The 23,558-nt window shown below is 37.0% G+C and overlaps 1 protein-coding gene across 1 annotated transcript in view; it reads right to left on the bottom strand.

Moving 5' to 3' along the window:
* Positions 1–4,023: 4,023 nt before the first annotated feature.
* PTPRC (protein tyrosine phosphatase receptor type C) overlaps positions 4,024–23,558 on the bottom strand; it is a 124,323-nt gene continuing 104,788 nt past the window's right edge. The window contains exons 23-33 of the mRNA XM_032878072.1: positions 22,873–22,998; positions 20,356–20,513; positions 20,015–20,150; positions 18,119–18,268; positions 13,686–13,776; positions 12,192–12,325; positions 11,094–11,228; positions 9,320–9,442; positions 8,929–9,104; positions 6,841–6,976; positions 4,024–5,125 (exon numbers count right to left, since the gene is read on the bottom strand). Coding sequence (XP_032733963.1) covers positions 4,850–5,125; positions 6,841–6,976; positions 8,929–9,104; positions 9,320–9,442; positions 11,094–11,228; positions 12,192–12,325; positions 13,686–13,776; positions 18,119–18,268; positions 20,015–20,150; positions 20,356–20,513; positions 22,873–22,998 — 1,641 coding nt within the window. The 3' untranslated portion in view covers positions 4,024–4,849. The remainder of the gene's footprint in view (positions 5,126–6,840; positions 6,977–8,928; positions 9,105–9,319; positions 9,443–11,093; positions 11,229–12,191; positions 12,326–13,685; positions 13,777–18,118; positions 18,269–20,014; positions 20,151–20,355; positions 20,514–22,872; positions 22,999–23,558) is intronic.

Genomic DNA, 23,558 nt, shown 5'->3' with positions numbered 1-23,558 from the left:
AAATTCACTTCTTTTCATATGTTAACAAGGTACTATCCAAAAAAGTAATAATTAATTGCTAATTTCACATTTCTAATAAAAGAATTAGAAAGATGAACACCCTTTCTGCCCGTGGACGCTGCCGAGTAAGCATCGTTAAAGTGTCCCCTCCCACCGCCGTCATGTCTAAGTCAGAGTCTCCCAAAGAGCCTGAACAGCTGCGGAAGATCTTCATCGGAGGTCTGAGCTTTGAAACAACCGATGAGAGTCTGAGGAGCCATTTTGAGCAATGGGGAACACTTACGGACTGTGTGGTAATGAGAGACCCAAACACCAAGCGCTCCAGAGGCTTTGGGTTTGTCACATATGCCACTGTGGAGGAGGTGGATGCAGCCATGAATGCAAGGCCACACAAGGTGGATGGAAGAGTTGTGGAACCAAAGAGGGCTGTCTCAAGAGAAGATTCTCAAAGACCTGGTGCCCACTTAACTGTGAAAAAGATTTTTGTTGGTGGCATTAAAGAAGACACTGAAGAACATCATCTAAGAGATTATTTCGAACACTATGGGAAAATCGAAGTGATTGAGATCATGACTGACTGAGACAGTGTCAAAAAGAGGGGTTTTGCTTTTGTAACATTTGATGACCATGATTCTGTAGACAAGATTGTCATTCAAAAATACCATACTGTGAATGGCCACAACTGTGAAGTAAGGAAAGCGCTCTCTAAGCAAGAGATGGCTAGTGCTTCATCCAGCCAAAGAGGTCGAAGTGGTTCTGGAAACTTTGGTGGTGGTCGTGGAGGTGGTTTTGGTGAGAATGACAACTTTGGTCACGGAGGAAACTTCAGTGGTCGAGGTGGCTTTGGTGGCAGTCGAGGTGGTGGTGGATATGGTGGCAGTGGGGATGGCTATAACGGATTTGGTAATGATGGAAGCAACTTTGGACGTGGCGGAAGCTATAATGGTTTTGGCAATTACAACAATCAATCCTCAAATTTTGGACCCATGAAAGGAGGCAATTTTGGAGGCAGAAGCTCTGGCCCTTATGGTGGTGGAGGCCAATACTTCGCCAAACCACGAAACCAAGGTGGCTATGGTGGTTCCAGCAGCAGCAGCAGCAGCTACGGCAGTGGCAGAAGGTTTTAATTACTGCCAGGAAACAAAGCTTAGCAGGAGAGGAGAGCCAGAGAAGTGACAGGGAAGCTACAGGTTACAACAGATTTGTGAACTCAGCCAAGCACAGTGGTGGCAGGGCCTAGCTGCTACAAAGAAGACATGTTTTAGATAATACTCATGTGTATGGGCAAAAAAACTCGAGGACTGTATTTGTGACTAATTGTATAACAGGTTATTTTAGTTTCTGTTCTGTGGAAAGTGTAAAGCATTCCAACAAAGGGTTTTAATGTAGATTTTTTTTTTTTTGCACCCATGCTGTTGATTGCTAAATGTAATAGTCTGATCATGACGCTGAATAAATGTGTCTTTAAAAAAAAAAAAAAGAAAGATGAACACAAGATAAATTGAGTTGAATGGAAAGCAATTGATGATACATAGTTAAGACACTTAAAATCAGTCAGGAGAGTGAAGATTTAGAAAACCAAGTTAACCTAAATGTAGTGTGTGACTAATGTAATAACCTCATGCAGAATTCACCAAAAAGAGTGTTCATTCGTTTTTGGAAAATGCCATTTTTCTTCAATTTTTTATGATTCTAAACAATTTTTAGACTATGGATCTTTTAAAAAGAAAATTGAGACTTGTGACAGGCATCTGGGTGTCGCAGTCAGTTAAGCATCTGACTCTTGGTTCTGGCTCGGGTCATGATCTTAGGGTTGTGGGATCAAGCCCCATATTGGCCTGGGCACTCAGTGGGGAGTCTGCTCGAGATTCTCTCTCCCTCTGCCCCAGTTCCTTGTACATGCACACACTTTCTCTCAAATAATAATAAAAAAAAAACCTTAAAAAAATTGAGATCTATGACATTGTTCTACAAATGTTCATTGCATTAAGCCTGTGTTTTAATATATGCTTATATAATTCATATAGGAATGCATATCATAATATATATGAGAAGATAATGATTGGATTTTATTATGATTATTAATGTTAATTTCTGGTAAAAGCAGTCTAATAATTTTTTTTAAGTTTTGATTTAAAACTCAGTTAGTTAACATAGAGTGTAATATTACTTTCGGGTGTACAATACAGTGATTCACTTCCATACATCACCCAGTGCTCATCACAACAAACGTACTCCATAATGCCCATCACTTATTTTACCCATCCCCCACCCACTTCCCTTCTTGTAACCAGCAGTTTGTTCTCTATAGTTAAGAGTCTGTTTCTTGGTGGGGCGCCTGGGTGGCTCAGTGGGTTAAAGCCTCTGCCTTCAGCTCAGGTCATGATCCCAGCATCCTGGGATCAAGCCCTGCATTGGGCTCTCTGCTCGGCAGGGAGCCTGCTTTCTCCTCTCTCTCTCTCTGCCTGCCTCTCTGCCTACTTATGATCTCTATCTGTCAAATAAAATAAATGAAATCTTAAAAAAAAAAAAAAGAGTATGTTTCTTGGGGCGCTTAGGTGCTCAGTGGGTTAAGCCTCTGCCTTCGGCTCAGGTCATGATCTCAGGTCCTGGGATCGAGTCCCACATCGGGCTCTCTGCTCAGCAGGAGGCCTGCTTTTCCCTCTCTGTCTGCCTGCCTCTCTGCCTACTTGTGATCTCTCTCTGTGTCTAATAAATAATTAAAATCTTTAAAAAAAAAAAAGAGTCTGTTTCTTTGCAAGCTGGAACAGCTGCTCTGGAAAACAGTATAGAGTTTCCTTAAAAAGTTGAAAATAGAGCTACCCTACAACCCAGCAATCACACTATGGGGTATTTGCCCTAAAGATACAAATGTAGTGATCCAAAGGGGCATGTGCACTCAAAAGTTTATAGCAGCAATGTCCACAATAGCCAAACTATGGAAAGAACCTAGATGTCCATCAACAGATGAATGGCTAAAGAAGATGTGGTATATATATATATACAATGGAATACTATGCAGCTGTCGAAAAAAAGAAATCTTGCCACTTGCAATGATGTGGATGGAACTAGAGGGTATTATGCTAAGCAAAATAAGTCAATCAGAGAAAGACAATTATCATATGATCTCTCTGATATGAGGAATTTGAGAGGCAGTGTGGGGGTCAATGGGGGGAAGGGAGGGAAAAGTGAAATAAGATGGGACCAGGGAGGGAGATAAACCATAAGAGACTCTTAATCTCAGAAAACAAACTGAAGGCTGCTGGGGGTAGGGGGAGGGATAGGGTAGCTGGGTGATGGACACTGGGGAGGGTATATGTTATGGTGAGTACTGTGAATTGTGTAAGACTAATGATTCACAGACCTGTACTCCTGAAGCAACTAATACATTATATGTTAATAAAAAATGAAAAAAAAGAGTCTTTTTCTTGGTTTGCCTCTCTTTCTCTCTCTTTTTTTGGCCTTTGCTTATTTGTTTTGTTTCTTAAATTACACATGTGGTATTTGTCTTTCTCTGACTGACTTATTTCCCTTAGTATAATAGTCTCTAGCTCCACCATGTCATTGCAAATGGCAAGATTTCATTCCTTTTTATGGCTGAGTAGTATTCCATTGTGTATATATACCATAACTTCTTTATCCATTCATCAATCAATGGACACGGGCTTTTTCCATAATTCAACTATTATAATCTAAGCATTTGAGAAATTCAAAGTCAATGCACTTCTGTTGTGATAAATGGAATTGTTGAATCAATATATTGTACACCTGAAACTAGTAAACACTGTATATTAGCTATTCTGGAATTATAATAAAATAAAATAGATAAAAAAACAAAGTAAATGCACTTGGGTGAAAGTTAAGCATGAATTTTAAAATGGAAAGTATACGTGTGCAATATTATATTTCTCATATCAGTGTTGCATTCCATAAAAATAGTTAGATCAGGTTTCAAATTAAATATTTCACACAAATATGTTTGCATAATTCTATTTGTATCCCATGAATATTAATATAAAGGGCATTTGTTTAAAGATGTTTATTTAAATTCAGCTGCAACAAACATAATTTTTGGTCAAAAGTATCAAGCAATGAATTTCACATATTATACAGGGAATAGTCCATGCTACAAAATTATAAACACCATATGAATATAACAAGATGAGCTTGCTTAAAAATTTTAAATTAGATTAAATGAGCTTGAAAGGTAAGGACTAAATGTTAACATATGGAATGTAAGATTTCCAAATGTTAATTTAGTTTACTTTCTTGTAGTAACTACACACACACATACTACTTTTATGTCTATTTCTAAAAATAAAATAGTAAACTACAAGATATATATGAGTAGAACAAGGAGGACATCTTGAGGTCATTCTAGAAATGCACATTTTATTCTTAGGTCTCACACACAATTCATGATTTAAAAAATAGGTCATTTAAACTAAGTTAATATATTCAGTATAAAATGTGTTTTTCCTTCAGATAAAAGGGCAAAATTTCTCAAAAGCATTTAAGTTCACTTAAAAGTACCCTCTCTCCCCTTTCTGTTGCTGTTTCTGTCTCACACACACACACACACACACACACATCCGAAGACTACAAAGAAGATATTTTTTTGATGAATGACAGGTAAAATTTTAAAATATGAATAAAACTGTACAAATGTTTTAGCAAAACTGTCTTAAATATGTTTCCACAGTAGTAAAAAAAAAAAAAAACAAACTTCTCAAATATTTGTCCAAAGTATTTCATTCATTAATCCACTGTATATCTATTTTATCCTCCTACTTTTAGAAAAATAGAAATAACACTTAATACAATGTTTTGAGTCCTGTATTTGTCTTTCCTATGCACTTTGAGTTAAACCTGGACTCGGAGGACCATTGGCAGAATGTTCTGGCTCTTCAGGGCCATTCGTGATTTTAGTACCTTCATCTTCTTTGTTTCCTTCATTGGCCTTATCAAGGGCACCAGGTGAACCAACACAATTAGCACCCTGTTTTGCTTTGTCCAATTCATTATCAAATTCGATTTTATCTTCTTGGTTGTTGCTTTTCTTTATTTGTCCATTCTGGGCAGGATAAGTACTAGCAATGACATCATACAGGAACTGGTATTGCTCCTAGTAAAAGAAAGAAGCAAAAAAGCTTATGTAATTATTATAAAGAAAGTTTACGTATTTATTTTTATGTCAGATGAAAATTAGCAAGAACTGGTCATCTCCTTGGAAGTCTTGGATAGCAGAAAACTACCTTTTTTTTTGTTTTTATAAAAAGAACATTTTAAATGGCTTAGTCCCCCTTTAGTTCTAAAGGATTGACTGCAGGGAATTCCTCAAAATTTTCCTTGGAGTAACACCAAACGTGTTCATTCCCCTCCCAGGCCACGTGGGGTCTCATTTCTTTGCCTTGGCCCATGATGCCACTTTCTGGGCTTATCCTTCTTGGTTTAATGCCTAAGCATCATTCCTCTAAGTATCAGAGCAGAAATCGCTTGCTTCTGGAAAGCCTGTGCAGATCCCCATAGGTTAAATTCAGTGCCCCTATTCATGTTTTTGTATAATCTCTCTGTCATTTCAATTACCACATTGTTTAATAAATATCCACATTTTCCTCATACTAAACTGTGAGTCTCTTATTGGCAAGAGCACATAGTAGGTGCTCAGGACATTTTTATAATCAACTGTACGCAAGCTCAGCGTCCTGCACCGTTAAAAGCTGCATAGATCTGAGTGAGTGATTAAGCTTATATGGTGACTAGTTATGAATTTCTGGACTACCCGGAACATCCAGGTTAGATTGATTACAAAATGCCACACTTGCTATTCTCACTGGATCCACACTTCTTGGCAAGGTGACTTTGCAGACCCATTTAACAAGAAGTGGAGTCAATTTCCCCATTCCTTGAATCTGAGCTGACGTGGTGACTTGTTTGGATAAGAAAATGCAGAGGACGACAGATTGTGCCAGTTTCCAAGCCTGGGCCTCAAGAGGTCTCGCATTCGGCTGCCCTGCTTCTCAGAACTCTGTTGCCTTAATGGGAACGTGCCTGAGCTAGTCCTCCAGAGAGGAAGACACCTGCGTTCTACTCACCCCTGTTGCCAGAGCTAAAGGCTTGCAACTGCCAATCTGTTAGTGGTAGGGATCACTTTGGATGAGCCAAATCCCAGCAGACACATCAGCAGTGGCAAACCAGTAAGTGAGCCTTGTCCACGTTGGTTGACGCTGATATGATTGGCAGAACTCTTTCATTGCGCCAATAGACTATTGAACTGTAATAGTTCTTTTTTTTTTTTCTGCCACTAATTTTGAGGTGGTTTGTTACACAGCAATACAAATTAATACAGGAGTAAAGATGGGGAAAATTAGGGAATTCATGAGCATTTGAAGAGAAGTTCTTCATGAATTGCCACAACAAACTGCTGGCAAGTTCTAGTTAGTTCTTTTATTTATATTAATAATAATCTAGGGGAGCCTGGGTGGATCAGTCAGTTAAGCATCTGCCTTCAGCTCAGGTCATGATCTTGGGGTCCTGGAATCGAGTCCCATGTGGGGTTCCTGTTCAGTGGGGAGCCTGCTTCTCCTTTTCCCTCTGCCTGCCACTCCACCAGGTTGTGCTCTCTCTCAGATAAATAAATGAAATCTTTAAAAAATAAAATATAATAATTTAATGTGAATTATCATGTAGAAAAGGAAGATAGGAAAGAAAAATAGAAAGGTAAATAGAAGAAGAGAAAAGTTGAGGAATAGGGAAGACGGGGAGGAAAGGAAAGAAAGAGAAGAAACCGTTAAAATAAAAATGCAAAAGACATCAAAAGCTGCTGTGAGATCTACTTACAAACGTGGGAACCATTCCTGGTCTAGCTCTGCGGAGAGATTTTACTACTTGAAAAACATCTATTACTTCTTCCGTTTCTGCACTTTCCAAGAGATTTAGCAAAGCACAAAATAGTCCTGTTTGCTGAGATCCATCTCTATAAAATGAAGAAAAGTTTTAAAAAGAAAATAATACTACATTTTATGGAGAAAGCGATATTAGAGTAAAAACTGAGAGAGATGAAATGCATTCTTCACTTCATGTTTATTGTAATTATGTCATTCCAATCTCCTAAGAGCAAAACGTTTCTGCTAAATGCCTTTTTTTGGAAAACTTTTTTCGGTTTAAGAATATAATAATCTTATAGTTTAAAAATACTTGTCTCAGGCTTCATAAATATTTTTTTTCTTCTGTTTAGTCCCTTATAGATTATAATGCATTTTTATTTACATCTGAAGTTATAAGGAAGTTGTTAGGACAAATATTGTAATGCCAATTTGACAGATGAGGACATCAAGACTTAGGGAAGATAGAGACATGCCCAGAAAGCAATAAAACCAGAAATACCAGACCAAATATTTTGTATATTGCTAGAACACATGCCTTCTCTCTTTCTCTCTTCTGACTCTCTAATGCTTTTTATAAATGTCCACATTTCTGTATCAATAGAAAAATGACACCTGGTGTAATTATTCATTAATAGAGGACAATTCAAAGATTTACTTACCTATAAGAAGCATGTTACATTATAATAAAGATTCAGTTATGTTATTAGCAGGATTTTATTTATTGTACATAACTAAGGGACATATAATAGATATTCAGCCATATCTTAAGAAACACATATAATTTTAAAGCTTAATGTTGCCTACTTTAGCTTTCTTTTGTACAAATATCACCTTTGAAAACTCTAATAAAGACTGAAAAGTCGTGCATCTGTAAGGACTTGATACTAGTGTATGCAATTTTAATATTTTATTTATTTATTTGACAGACAGAGATCACAAGTAGTCAGAGAGGCAGGCAGAGAGAGAGAGAGAGGAGGAAGCAGGCTCCCTGCCGAGCAGAGAGCCCGATGCGGGGCTCGATCCCAGGACCCTAGGATCGCGACCTGAGCCGAAAGCAGAGGCTTTAACCCACTGAGCCACCCAGGCGCCCCGCAATTTTAATAATAATAATGAAGCTTTCTTGAAATTTCTAAAAGCATCTCAGTAAATTTACATTTCTCATTTTCCTTTTTATTTTTATTTTGCATTTGCTTTAATATGTTTTATGTAAATATTTTATATTATGCATCCTTCTTTCAATATCTCTTTTTTAAGGTAGATATGTAGGCATCTCTCACACATGAAAGTTAAGGGTCAGGGTGTCTGGGTGGCTCAGTGGGTTAAAGCCTCTGCCTTCAGCTCAGGTCATGATCTCAGGGTCCTGGGTTTGAGTTCCACATCAGGCTCGCTGTTTAGCAAGGTGCCTGCTTCCCTTCCTCTCTCTCTCTCTCTGCCTGCCTCTATGCCTACTTGTGATCTCTGTCTGTCAAATAAATAAATAAAATCTTTAAAAAAAAAACATAAAGAAAGTCAAGGGTCTACATAGTAAAAATTAATAAAGTCAAAGTTATTATTATATTATTAAAGTCTTTTCAGTTAATATATAACTTGAGATGTTTACTGAAGGCAAAGCATTCATTCCTTTGGATTGTCGTAAGACCCAATAGAATGGATCAATGCATATAAGCATAAACAAAATTGATATCCATCCACCTGTCTGTTCATGCATCCTGCCACTTATTCATTAATTCATCCAGGCCATAAGACATTCAGATTCAATGTGAGGCACTGGGAGTCAAAGATGATGTGACACTGGTATTAAGAAACTTATAGACTAACACTACTGCACTATAATATAATCATTGCTATCATTATTTCTATAACAGTCATAGAAATTGCTCTGTATGTGCAAGCAAAACTGAGAGTGACTGATTCCACAAAAAGCTTTTGTTGTGGTCATGCATTTTATATATCAGGATAAATAGACTTTAACTGCAAGTGTAAACCATGAAGTCAAGCATTATGCTGATTTTTAGAGAATACCTTATCAAATCCCACCCACCTGCAGTGAATGAGCAGAGGAGCACTCTTGTGATGCTTATTCCCTTCAGGGGAATTCTTGGGAAGATTTTCTTTGAGAGTCTGAATCATAGAGATCAATTCTTTGGGTTCTGCAGGAAGCTCTGTCACATTCCAGTTATTATACTGGTACTGGTACACAGTCCGAGAATCTTTCCTCTGAAACCAGAAAAGAAGGGAACATTAATTCAAGTAAGGTTCAGTCCATTTAATAATTTAATAGTCACACTGTCTTTACAATTGCTTTCATTTAACTCTTAAAGGTTTACTCTAAAAACATTATACAGATTTCGCTTTGCTTTTATAGAGTTAATTATATTAGTTTTTCCACCAGATCAGAACAAAAATACGTACTCCTGAAATTATTTACATACTTTGGAATGTCTCAGTTCAAATACACGGAGGGTGTAAGCTGGAGATTCTCTGGTATCTTTCATATCAACTTGTATATCTCCATATGTTTGCTTTTCTTCTTCCCAGTACTGAGCACAGGCTTCCTGGATGACAAAGAACACAATTCAACAATCCCCACACAAGGGCTCTGTTTGCTTTTTAACGTATTCAGAACATCTCTTACTGTCTCTGTCTCTCTCTGCCCTCTCTCTCTTTCCCTGCATTCTATTAGATTGAAATTACTAACTGTGTTCTAAAATGGAAAGCCACACATAAAACTCTAAAGTCTACCTTCAGGGTGCCTGGGTGGCTCAGTGGGTTAAAATCTATCTTCAGTATGGTGGACATCCATTCCACAATATCTGGTGCTTCCTTGTGCGAATCAAGGGAATTGAGAAATAACCGAAGTGGCCAGGACACCATAGGAACGGCTCTGTAGCCACTAGTGTAGGTCTTGGAGATCTGTTTCTTCCTTCCATACCCTTATTATCAACAGTTCTTCAAAATTTATAGATTGAGCTGATGTTGATCATGACCCTTGCAAGAAGTGTCACTATCTTTCCGGTGGTCCTTGTGGAAGGAGACTTCTTCTTTTGGAGTTTTATCTCTGTGTTTTGAAGACCAACACCCTAAGCAGCCTTATGTAAGTTGACTCTATACCTAAGTAAAGAGTCAGACTGAAAAGCAGGTGGACCACAGAAGTGTGTTCTCTCTGCAAATGGTTCTGCACCCATTACCATCACAGTTGCTGACAGTGTTAGGCCTAAACTAGTGTTTTAGTTCCTGGCTTTCACAATTTAGGTGAAAGAAAAGAGTGCTGGAATTCCATGCTGGAAATCTGAACATGTTACTTCTTTTTAAAAAAAAAATTTTTTTTTAAAAATCATAAAATAAAACGTGTCCTATATCCAGGAGTAAGGCACCAAAGAAAAGACAGAAAGAAAAGGCATATAGTTGCATGCTTATGAGAATATTCACTAAATAAGCTGTAACATATGCCAGATAATGTGTTAGGTACTAAAACTAAGTAAAATCTACTACTAGTGAGATTTTGATAACCCAAGGTACTAAGGAAAAGATCAAATAAATGTCACAGGCATTAAACAGATCAAAATAGATCTTAGGTTCACCTCCAACTATAAAATTTTGTAATAATAAATATTACATGAACATAAAGAAGGCAGGATTTAGATAAATTTTTCAGGAGTTCTAGAAGAAAAGGATCAAAATGGAAATAAAGGACACGTTTAGACATAGGAATGCCAGTAAATTAAGTCTCAGTGATGAAAATGCAAATGGTGTGTCAAGATTCAGTCAGAAAACCTACTTGTCCAGAATAGAAATCATGGAAAACATAAAAATATGACGAAAATGGAATTATTTTTGAGGGTCTGGTTATTGAGGGTCTTAAACATCACACTGAGGAGTTTGATTTTCATCTGAGGAAAACAAAAGGAAAATGTGTCTGTTGCTTGTTGTTTGTAGCAAGCAGTGACACTGGGATTGCTCTGCATGAGATGATCCACTGATGGTGTGTAGGACTAGAGAAACAGTAGCATGAGAGACTGTCAAACCCAGACATGAGATTCCGAAGACCAACACTTGCATGGAAGGTGGTAAGAATGAACAAAGGCAACTTTGTGACAGAAGGGTCAAAAATCCTAGGGTAGAGTAATCAGGAAAGTAATTCAAGAATGGAGAATGATATTTTAGGACAGAAATACAAAAAATATATATATTCTTAGAAGTACAAACCTGGTCTCCATTCTTCAGCTGTGTCAGCATAACAATAACTCTGACTTTTCTTTGGAATACCATCTGCCAAAAGTCACCAATGGTCTCTTTTAGTGGTCCCTGAGCAGCAATCATCACTTCGGGTTTCCAGTAACTCTTTAATAAGAAAGAGAGAGTCAGAGTGAGAGAGAGACAGATTCTGTTACTCTTGCTCACTGATGAGAGAGCAATGGATTCTTAAAATAATCATTTGGAAATATTGTCACTTAATTTGATACCAATTTTGTAACATAAAAATACTAAGATCCTTAGAACCAAGAAACAATGTGATATCTATATGTAGTCAGTTAATGATACTTAGTTAATGATAATACTTAGCTAATAGTGTGAAATCAAGTTTAGAACATACAATCTTAACAAAACTAACAAGTTTTTCCTTCCAAAACTAACTTCAAAAAAAAAGTAAATGTGGTTGTAAAAAGAAAATATGTAAGCATTTCAGATTATCTTCACCATGTCTCCACCTTGATTGCTACCTGCACAGTCTTATGATAACTCCGAATTAAACTAATATTCTACGGGTATGTCTTAGAAAAATTTGAAAAATAAATCCAACTTCATATACATGCAAAAAGTAGTTACCGAATGACTATGGTTCCTTGTTAGAATTTTCTGTTTACTGAAAAAAAAGTTATGAGACAGACTCTTTAATAATTCAGATAATCTGAATGAAAATTTTTAGCTATGCAAATATGCAAATTCTTATTTGCCTAAAATTTGGGTATCTGAGTAAGTAGAAACGTTTTCAAATACTTATATTTGCTCAAATTGTATTATCTCTATTATTTGGAAGAGTCCTACCGGTCATAAATTGTAACTAATAAGCATTGTCTTATTTTGTATCAACACACTAGGTTTTAATATCTTTAAGTCTTTCAGTAAGCTAAAATATAGTATTAAAAACAGAAATTTTGTTTCAATCAATAGTTATTGTGAAGCTCATCATTCTTTTATAAAATCACTTAATGAATGACCATAAAAATATAGATTTTTATAATGTATTCTACAATACATTTTTTAAATGGTTAGATCCTGGGCTTTGGAAATGCAGGTACTTACCATTACAAAAGATGCATTGATGTATCTACTTGTTTCCTCTGAGTCACTGTCATCATCAGAAGATTCATCTGAATCATGCTCACTCTCTTTGCTCATCTCCAGTTCATGTTTAAGTGGCACTCTGTTAAAGTCATCTATGTAAAATAAATTAGTAGTAAGTCTTTCTTTAAAAAATCAAATACCCTCTTGATTGTCATGTAGAAATTAGTGAAGTAACAGACTGCATAGAGTAAATTTACTAATGTACATGAAATGAGACCGTACATAAAATTCAGTGTGTATTGATTAACAAATCACAAAAAAGAAATCTAAGAAAAAGCAGCTTTCAAAAAAGTTCCTAGGAAAAAAATGGGATATAGCACCATGTTAAACAACAAATAGATATAATATTCTATATAATCATTCAGTCTTTGACATATACTTTAGTTTTCCATGGAAAATCATCATTCTAGCTAGATACGTTTAAAAATACATACATAAGTTTGAAAAAATACATAGCTTAGGTAAAAACCTAATTTCTCATTTATATCCTATTAATATCAAATTAACAATCTTAATTACATAGGTATCTCAGGTGACTTATTATTCAATCAAGAAAATTATTTAGTCCATAATTTCTCAGTGTTTCTCAATTTCTTTATAATATCCTGACAAATGATCTGATTAGCTATATCATCATCAATTCTAGATTTTGAACTAATATTTAGAAGGACTTCAGAAATTAACTAGGTCAAACATACATCGATGCGATTTATTTGGTTGTCTAGTTTGTTAGCTTGTTATATTTTCTCCATGCTAATTTATGCAAATTTCTCCATGCTAGTTTATGCAAATGAATAAAATGAAAGTTGTACCAGGCATGATCCTATAAAATTCTTAAATAACAGAATTCAAATATTGAAACTGTACATATGTTGTTAGTCTACTAAGTCTGATGATTAACAGTTTATGGGGTACTTTTTTTTTTTTTTTTCCAGCATAATGGTATTCCTTCTTCTTGCACCACACCCAGTGCTCCATGCAATCCGTGCCATCTCTAGTACCTTTACCTACTGTCAATCTCCCAGATAGAAGGAAGGGGAAAAGAGAAAACATAAAGAAAAAAAAGGAAGTAATAATTGCTATTGGCAGTTACCCTGAAACAAATAACTGAAATGAACTCAAGATGAGAGAGAACTAGTAAAGTGGACTTGGCCTTTTTTCTCCCAGCTTCAGAGGTTACATCTTTCTGACAACCCTTTTCTGAAATAATCGATAGAAAATACTAACTCGGTAGAAAATATTGTATACGGCCTACCCTCCAAAGTCCATTGTTAATGTATGGGGTGCAAAATATTTTCTATAATTAAATTTAAATAGCCCATTAGCTATTCCCTACTCTGAACCCGATGTTGAAAATGTGCTTCAAAATCATTTGTGTGTGTGCATGCAAAAAAGAGTTTAATTTTATCTGAGACCAAAGAACCAAAGAATAACATAGAATGAGCTACATACATGGAATGATGTAAGAATTCCTGTTTTTACTTTTATTCTGTTCTTGATTTCCAATGTGCTGTGTCCTCCAGCTCCTATACGAAGGAAGTCTCTGAGGGTGAAAAAACAGAACCGAACACTGCTTTTAAAATGCAAGTTGTGCTTTTGTTTGTTATTGTGGCAAAAGATGTTCTCTAAAGAAAAGTATTACATCAAATTTTGTGAAAATGTGTATTCATTGCCTATAGTTCACAAGTTTTAAGTTTTCTTTTTAGCTTTTCAGGCATTTCATATTTTTGACATGGTGAGTTTGAACTCAAGATATACAATCATTTAACAAAATAGGTTTCCCACTTAAGAGTGCTGGAGAGCAAAATAGTAATGGTTTGGTCCTATATATGCCGAAGCACTACTGTATCCATGTTGATGATTATCCATATTACAAAAGGCAGTGGTATATTACTGGAAATGATCAGTAATAAACTCTCCAGATGCAGCATTCGCAGAAGACTTGGCTCATGTGATGCTTCATTTGCTTACACCTTCCTGACTGCTTTCCCTCCCATTCACAGTAGATGATCCATCCACAAGACCTCTCCTGTGTGCTGGGGAAGCTCTCAAATCCTTTTGCATTTCTCTGTTTCTGCTTCTTACAGTCCACTTCCACTTCTCACTTGAAAACATCAACAGTTTCTTAACGGGTCTCTTTATCTTCAATCAATCTCACTTGCTCTAATCCTTTTAAAACAGGAAACAGAGTCCCCCTGAGGCTCCTCAGCAGTTTGCCATCTAGGAAGCATTCAGCTGCACCAAAAACCCTTCAGGGCTGCACTGTTCGTTGCCTGGGACCAGCCTCACCCTATGATAGTTCCCTTCCACTTCAGCCAACCAACGTCTTGACTCTGATAAGGGGCTGAGTTGTCCTTTAACTTTTGTGAGTTCTATGCCTGGGCTACCCTTTTCTCTAGTCACTCTGCTCATTTCAGACGCCTTTTAACTATCAGTTTAAAGATTTATTTATTTATTTGACAGAGAGATAGAGGGAGAGCACAAGTAGGCAGAGCGGCAGGCAGAGGCAGAGGGAGAAGCAGTCTCTCCGCTGAGCAAGGAGCCTGATGCGGGGCTGGATCCCAGGACTCTGGGATATGACCCGAGCCGAAGGCAGAGGCTTAACCAACTGAGCCACCCAGGGGGTCCCTAACTATCAGTTTAAATGCTATTTATTCTGGAAGATCTCTCTGCCTGTAGCCCCTTCTTCGCATTTGTTCTTAAGTATCTGTCAAATGAATGAATAATCTAAACTGAAAGAGCTCATCATATACAGTTCATTAGGATTTTATACACAGGCAAACATATGTGCATGGGATGTGTGTGTGTGTGCGTGTGTGTGTATATACATATATATGTATATATATATATTTTTTTAAATATGGTATGCTCTTTATATTATATATGTATGTGTATGTATATATACACACATATATATGTATATATATTTTTAAAATATGGGACGCTCTTTCAAACTAAATATGGCACCCTGTATCAAACCCCATGCATTGCTGTGTAACTGAGTGAATGAAAACCTCATTTTTCAGGGCTCCTGGGTGGCTCAGTGGGTTGAGCCTCTGCCTTTGGCTCAGGTCACAATCTCAGGGTCCTAGGATGGAGCCCCTCATCTGGCTCTCTGCTCAATGGGGAGCCTGCTTCCCCCTCTCTCTCTTCCTACCTGTGATCTCTCGCTCTGTCAAATAAATAAATAAAAACTTAAAAAAAAAAAAAAAGAAAGAAAACCTCATTTTTGAATACCAGGCCATTTGAACTCACGGAGGCTGATGCTTTGGAAAGCATCATACTTTCTGTCTGTTAGAATGGTCACCCAGTGGCCCCTGCCCTCTAGCCAATACCCACTATTACAGATAAAACTAATGGCTTACCCTCATCTAAGACATGAAGGGCTTTTTACACCTCAGTCTCAGCTTCCCAGTGCATCCATATCTGCTAGAGCTCTATTACTAAATAATTGTCTAAGTCGTTATTCTCAAATTACAACTCAGTCTCTTACATCTCACCAGTCAATGTCTTCCTCTCTGCTCTCTGGTACTCAGGGTCTGTCATCAGTAAACTGCTATCCATCTTAATGCTTTTCTCCCAACAGTTCCTTCACCTTTTATGCTTGGGGGAGGAGGGGTGCACCAGGTGAAACCCAAGCGTCTCTTGAGAACACCACCAAAAATGCATTAGTAGGTCTTTGGAAAAAAAAAACAAAAACTGAATTCCCCACATACATCACAGCTTGAAGGAAAGATATGTTCTGTCTTTGCTACGTGTTTCTACTTATTTCTCCTCCTCATCTACTCATTTCTCCTTATGAGTTCTACTCATTTCTCTTTCAGAAAGCCCAACTACTTCGATTTTCCTGATGCCATGTCATATAGCTTTGACCTTTGTTAGAGGCTCCAAGTACTGATTCCTGAATCATTCCTTCTCATTTGGTTTTAGACTTGCCTCATTTTTCTTCCCAGGTCTATCATCATTCTTGGTTACTTCAATATTGACAAGGATGATCTATGCAACGCTCTAGTCTCTTCTTAGCTTTTTTACCTCCTATGACCTTTCCCTCCACTCTTCTACCAACCACTTTCCCCATTCTACCTTTGTAAGTTTCATTTCAAGCATTCATTTAAAAATTACAATTTCAATCATCTCATTATTGAAAATTACCTCTTTTCTTCCTAGTCATTTATTCTAGTATCTTCAGTCTAGCATTGTGCAATTCTATCAAAATCTTCCACATACCACCCTTACCACCGTCCTTAAGTGCCCCATGTCCTTCTGCAGCCAATTTGCTCTTTATCATCCACCACTATATCACACATTTGCAAACACCCTCAATTACTTTGCCTCTGACTTTCAAATAGTCACTTCAAGAAATCCTAGATGGGTTTAACCCAACTGTCTGTATACACAGCCCCTATTTTCAATGTTTCTATAGAAAACAATAAAACCAAAGGACTCTCTTTAAGTTCATGACCATAAATTTGAAATTGATGTAACAATTTCCATCAATCTACTACTTTCCCTAGGGATGTGGCTTTCCTACTTTGACATAGCTGTTCCATCTACTTTCTCCTTCCTCAAGCATAAGTGTTTCTTTGCCCTACTCACTCCTGCCCCCCTAAACTTTTAACTGATGATCTTGCTTCATACCCTCTTTAGAAAGAAGACAATTGACAAGAACAACCTTAACTTCCTATCACCAAATCTAGCAAGTAACCTACATCTCTCCTCTCATTTCCTATCTTCCTTTATGCTTAAATGAAATAATTTCACTATTTCTATAAGTTATAGTCACTAGCTGTGACCTGGGTTACACACTCTCACCATGTCCACTGCAAATCACTCTGACTCTTATACCCAAAACTGTACTCAACACAGGGCAAAAACCTAATCATATTTGTTCAGTCACAGAATTTACTCTTTCTTTTAGTGACTTTACATGTGAATGTTTAAATTACATTTATAAATATTTCCAAACAGCATATATGTATATGGTTTAGCAGAGTTAGTGTACTGAGAGGTGTTTGATCTGTCAGCTAAAAGAGCAAGAAAAAAGCAATTAAACATCCTTCCACTCAAGACTACTCTGGCAGGCTGCTGGTCCTTCCACTATGCTTGGGTGTTCTAGGGGATTGTGTTACCTGCTGATTATCGGATGCTCTACCTAGCCCCTCCCCCACACCTCATCCTCATTTTGAACCAAAACATTAAACAATTCTGCATCTGATTAAAAACATATTCCTGGTCTTGTGAAACTCTCCAGTTTGGCCAGTTTGGTAGTTTACAGAATGTTTCAGTAAACTGGAAATCATAAGAGAAAAGTGGCAAACTTTTTTTTTTTTTTTTTCTGGACAACTGAACAATTTGGAGATAGCTGTGAGAATTCTCTGAGTGAGTGAACTATATCCTAAGCCAGCTTTCCAAGTAATAGCCCAATAAATAGGTTAGGACACATGTATTTATCCTTTAGTTTCTGTCTACCAGCTCCAGCCAGTTAAACTTCCTAAGTAGTCATAAACTCCTCTAATTATTTCCTTTCCAAACCAAAACCATATGTAGTTTTAAAAGGTGAGATGCTACATTGCCTTTGGCAGACCAATTTTGTACGTATATACTATCTATTATTTTGACACTCTACTTTATACCACCTTAATGAGAAATTGTTAAAAGTGTGGGCTGTAGACACATTTCTAGGTTTAAACAAGTTTCTTTTGTAAGAGCTTTTCACTTTCGGGCATTTCTCTTAAACTCTCTATGTCTTAGTTTCCTCATCTGTGCTTCATTGGTTGTGGGAAGGCCCAAATTCAAGAACCATGTCAAACGTAAAGCGCAGCGCTAGAAAATAGCCCTCAGTGAAAGTTATCCATAGTTATTATTATTGTTATCACTATTATTACCTGGAATTCAGCCTCTAGTGGAGATGGCTCACTGGGTGGATCTCTTTTCTTCATGTTAAATAGATATGGGTGTAATTCAGACAAACTCACTTCTGTTTCCCCAAATTGATTGTATTCCACCAGGGCCTGATGGATCAGGATATACTGTGCCTACAATTCCAAAGAAAAATATAGATAATTAACTGATAACTTACAGTCCTATAAATCACATTTAAATAAATTATACATCTCCATAACTTTCCTCATATTGGGACAATGTGTGCAAAAGAAAACTGATACCTATAACATTTGAATATTGTGGAATTTGGCTCTCACAGTTGTCTAGAATGTGGGCAAATTCCATGACAGTTTTTTTCCCAGGAAAAAATAGCTTGCTAAATAGATTAAATATCTACTATATAGTGCATGACTTTTATTTTATTTCTAAAAATCAGAAAGCATTGTCTGTTACTTCCTTCAGTAATTATTATTGATCCATCAACTCAATTCACTAATATATAAAACTATAATAAATTTTGCACTGTACTTAAGAGGAAAAGAACACCAGTTGATATTCCCTAGAACACATTTTTTAAAAAGAGTTTCCTAGAATCATTTAAAATAGAGAAAATTATTTTTAAAAAAAAGCACTATGCCAAATCAACATTTAACAACTCCAAACTTTTTATCATATTTGAATCCACTATTTTTAAATAAATGACATATTTTTGATAAAGTTCAAGCCTCTTTAACCACTAACTCCGGCGCCCTACTTTGAATGTATCCTTTTACCCCATTTACTTTTTCCATAGGAAATAATATTTTTTTCCTGGTTGACAATCTATCTTTATACTTCTGCACTTATATTTATGTATCTATAAACATTGTACATTTTTGTGTGCTTCTTTAAAATTCTATACATTTTATCTTACATGTTTCATTCAGTGATTTTATTCACTCATGGTTTTAATCTGAGCATCTAACCACATGGATGGATACAGACCAAGATTATTCCTTTCAACTGCATAGCATGCATTGTAGGGCATCTGTATGTCTACATTTTCCCCTCTTTCTCCATAAATATGAATAAAGTCTTGTCTTTTCTTTTCTTTTTTTTTTCCTTCTTTCTCTCTCTCCTTCTTTCTTTCTCTCTCTCGTTCTTTTTCTTTCTTTCTTTTTTTTTTTTTTGGTTATTCTATCAATGTTTAATTCAATGAACATTCTTGCACACGTTTCTAACTGTGCACATTTGCAGGTGCTTCTCTTGGGCATAAACATACATGCGGAATTGCTGGGTCAAGTGCAGACATTTTCAATAATAACCATCACTTACAATTACTGGCTACATACATGTCCCGGGGACTTGCCTACATACTTTCCTTAGAATACCTTTTCATCAAAATTCCATAGAGTAAATAGGTCATTACCTCCACTTTATACATGACTTAACAAAGGCACAGAAATATTAAAAACTTGTGAAAGGATATACAATGTTAAGAATTAAAGGCAAGATATGAACCTTGGAAGTGTAGGTCCAAAATCTGGGCTCTAATCACTATACTATATTGTCCTCCCTGGTATTAATTTTATGAGATTCTGCCAAACTGGTTTTCAGTGTTTTATTTATTCTTTTTTCCTTTCTGACACCTGTAAATGGCATTTATTATTTATGTATGTGTTTGTTTATATATTTTAGAATCATCCTTCTTCTACCGTACTTTTTAGACACTAATGCAAAATACTTCTAATGGGTGCTTACCAATTGATATAGTTTTCAAGAAATTAAAAGAAAACTGTTTTCACCCACTGTTTAAAATTTCGAAGACTCAGGATTTCTTTTAAGATCACTGTTTCCCCCACGGGAAAATTTCCATCAAAAAGCAAAAGGGATATTTGGGGTTGAAGGTTGGCTCATACCTCCACTTGAACCATCAGGCATCTCTGTCGCCGTAGCTTGACGACATAACCATAAACATCTACTTTGTTTTCTGCTTCCAGACCTTCTAGCATGGCATCAATTCCAATATAAGTGCCCGTGCGTCCAACACCAGCACTGACAAAGCAAACAAACAAAGTGAAGGCGTGATCATGGCAGGGAAGTGAATGGAAAAGCTGACGGGGTGAAGCAGAGGAAAGAACCTAAGTTTCTCCTCACAGACTGTTGCCCAAAGCAGCAACTGCCAAAGGGAAGGATGTCCCTACCAGCCTCAAGGCGAGGACTGGGATAGCTCTGGCACCTGCCGTGGGGCTCCATTTACCTGCAGTGCACCACAATGGGGCCGCTGAAGAAGTTGCTGAAAGCGTTCACTCTCCTTCGCAGCTTGAGGAGCAGGTGCGGGTCTTCAGGCACCCCATGGTCCGGCCAGCTGGTGAACTGAATGTGAGTCACCTCTCTTCCCGTGGCTTTCTCTTTTTTCTAAGCAAAAGATATTTTCTTTAAGATTTTTTTTTTTTTTTTTTTAAAGCAAACTACCTGACAAATAAGTAGAAGGAGGGGCGGGACCAAGAACTCCTCATGTAAGTTTTTTCAACCATGGTGACATTTTCCTTTCCAATGGATAACCAGCCATTGAGACGTCATGCAGGGTTGGCAAGCACTAACCGTAAGCAATGACTTACCAGGAAGGTAGTAAGCTGTGGTAAGTGAGCTGAGGCTGCTAGGAACGTCCATGCTGCCATGCCAGAAACAAACAACAGAAACACACGCATGCACCAAAAATGGGGGTGTGGGTGGGTAGAAAAAGATATAAAGCAAAGGCCATTCTCACGGCTGAAATAATTCTGTTTGGTAGACCAGTAAATTTTCTTCACGTGAAGAAGGTCTGATAAATTATTTGGTTAATGCTATGTTTTGTAGGCATCTTATATTAGAAATGTTAGCTCAGACTGTGGGGAGACAACTGAGGAAAGTCAGCCCCAGACTATGGCTCATATTTGTCCCAACTTCAAGATAACCCCTACAAGATGAATAATTCATACTTCCCTGAGCTGGTACGAAGAAGAACCACCTACATTTAGATAGCAGAAGAAACAATAAAACTTGGTTGGTTGTAATCTTCTGGTAGGAAATAATTATATTAATTAAGGATAATAATGAGACCAATCGATGTAACCTGATCTACATATGACCCATATATATGGACTGGGGGTCTCATGCCTAAGTCCTTCATGTATTTTACCATGAACTATTGGTGGTGGAACCATTGCCCCACAGCCCTCTGTGGTTACAGTAGTTAGTAATGCCATGGGAGCCTATGAAAGCCTTGGAAGAAATACACAAGTGGTAGGGGTATGTTTTGCGTCTTTATCCCTCTTTAAAATATATTCACATGCCATAAAATTCATTCATTTAAATGAAAAAATGTTTTATTATATTCTCAGAGTTGTAAAATCCTACCACTAGCTAATTACAAGACATTTTCATTAGCTCCCCAAAGAAACCCTTACTGATTAGCAGTCATCCCTCCTCCTGCTTCTCCCCTGCCTCAGTTTCAAGCAATCCTAATCAACGTTCTGTCTCCATAAATTTGCCTATTCTGGACTCTTCATAAAAATGGAATGCTAGGGGATGCCTGGGTGGCTCAGCCAGTTGAGTGTCGAACTCCTGATCTCAGCTCAGGTCTTGATCCCAGGGTGGTTGGTGGGTTCAAGCCCCATATTGGGCTCCATGCTGGGAATGAAGCCTACTTAAAAAATAAATTAAAAAAAATAATAATAATACAAAAACTCCAAAAAAAAACAAAAAACTCGGAATCCTATAACATGTGTGAGGACCTCCATTTTAACTATTATCTAAGGCCACAGTGACAATTTTCTTTTCCAAACTAAACATTTTATCTTTGCTACATAGTTAGAACTTTGTATTTCTTTTTTTTAGAAGATTTTATTAATTTATTTGACAGGCAGAGATCACAAGTAGGCAGAGCGACAGGCAGAGGTTGGGGGGTGCGGAGAAGCAGGATCCCCGCTGAGCAGAGTCCAATGTGAGGCTTGATCCCAGGACTCTGAGATCATGACCTGAGAGGAAAACAGAGGCTTAACCCAGTGAGCCACCCTGGTGCCCCAGAACTTTGTATTTCTTACAGTAGTCTCTAATTGTGCCATTTGCTTTTTGTTTTTCTTTTTGGGTTTGTTTTGTTTTTTTTGGGGGGGGGTTGGTGCAAAAAGGTAATTTTATTAAAGTACAAGGCCAGGATCCATGGGCAGAGAGAGCTCTCTAATTGTGCCATTTGGTTAAGTATTCTTTCTATAATGGTAATGGTAATAGACCCATTGAGAAAAGGGCCATTTTATCATTCATTCAATAATCCAATCACTTATTCAACACAATTAATGAGATCTTCTCTTTATGTCAAGAGTCACAACATTACTATATATATTTGAGTGGGAGACTGGGATGGGAGGAAGAGGAAGAGAGAATGTGACTAGCATGGAGCCCAACACAGGGGTTTGATCCCATAACCCTGAGACCATGACCTGAACCAAAATCAAGAGTTGAACACTTAACCAACTGAGCCCCTCAGGTGCCCCTACAGATACTTTTGATATGACTTGGACAAATACTACTTTCTCCAGTCATTTAACTTGACCCTTTTGGCTTGTGTTATTGTTCTAAGGCAACCCCTCCTCCTGTAGTTTGTTGAAATAGTTTTTCTTAGATAGATTATAATTTAGATAAGATTATAATTTAAATAGATTGCATTTAATTTCATTCCATAATTGCATTTTTAGACAACCTATATGAAAATAAAAATCATGTAATAAAACAAACTCACATTTGTAATGTTTAACTTCTGAATGATATAATCTGGACATCTTTTGTGCTCGGTGATCTTTACAATGACATCTCCAAAAGCCCGTGTGCCCTCTTCCATTGATGGCCAGTATTCTGCACACTTGTTCTATATTTCAAAAAATATTAATAATTTTGGTTTTTCATTTAAACAAATTTGTTTATTGAAATTAAAAACACAAAAAATATTCCTCTGAAAGTCTCACAACATTTGTGTATTCTTCTTCAAGCACATATACACCTCAAGCTGTGATGTTTGAAAAGTATTTCATTTCCCATTAACAACATGTCCTGAAAGATTTCTCCATGCTACCTAGCAGAAGGATGCTCTTCCTAGGCTTAGCTGCATATTAAAAGAGGATGGGCTCAGTTGTCAGCAGAAATGATGTGGTTGCATGCAGTTAATTTTAGGCTGCAGGGTAGGGAGGTTTACACGCTTCCTAAAGTCCTATTACATGAATTACCACCTATCTGCCCAAGGACAGTCTTGTTTTAAGTATTCATGAGTGTTTGTGAAATCAGCACATTGAAATGCACTAAACTCATAACAATGCACTAAACTCATAACAATACTGCAAAGAAATGGGAATCAGATGTAAGGCCAGCAATTAACCACAAACACTTAAACTTCATTCATATATACATATATTTAGGTATGTACATATTTTA

This window comes from Lontra canadensis, unplaced genomic scaffold, assembly GCF_010015895.1.
Source record: "Lontra canadensis isolate GAN:19392208 unplaced genomic scaffold, GSC_riverotter_1.0 scaffold63, whole genome shotgun sequence".
NCBI classification, from domain to species: Eukaryota; Metazoa; Chordata; class Mammalia; order Carnivora; family Mustelidae; genus Lontra; species Lontra canadensis.
The sequence above is the reverse complement of the archived record's forward strand: the minus strand, read 5'-3'. Positions and strand labels throughout refer to the sequence as shown.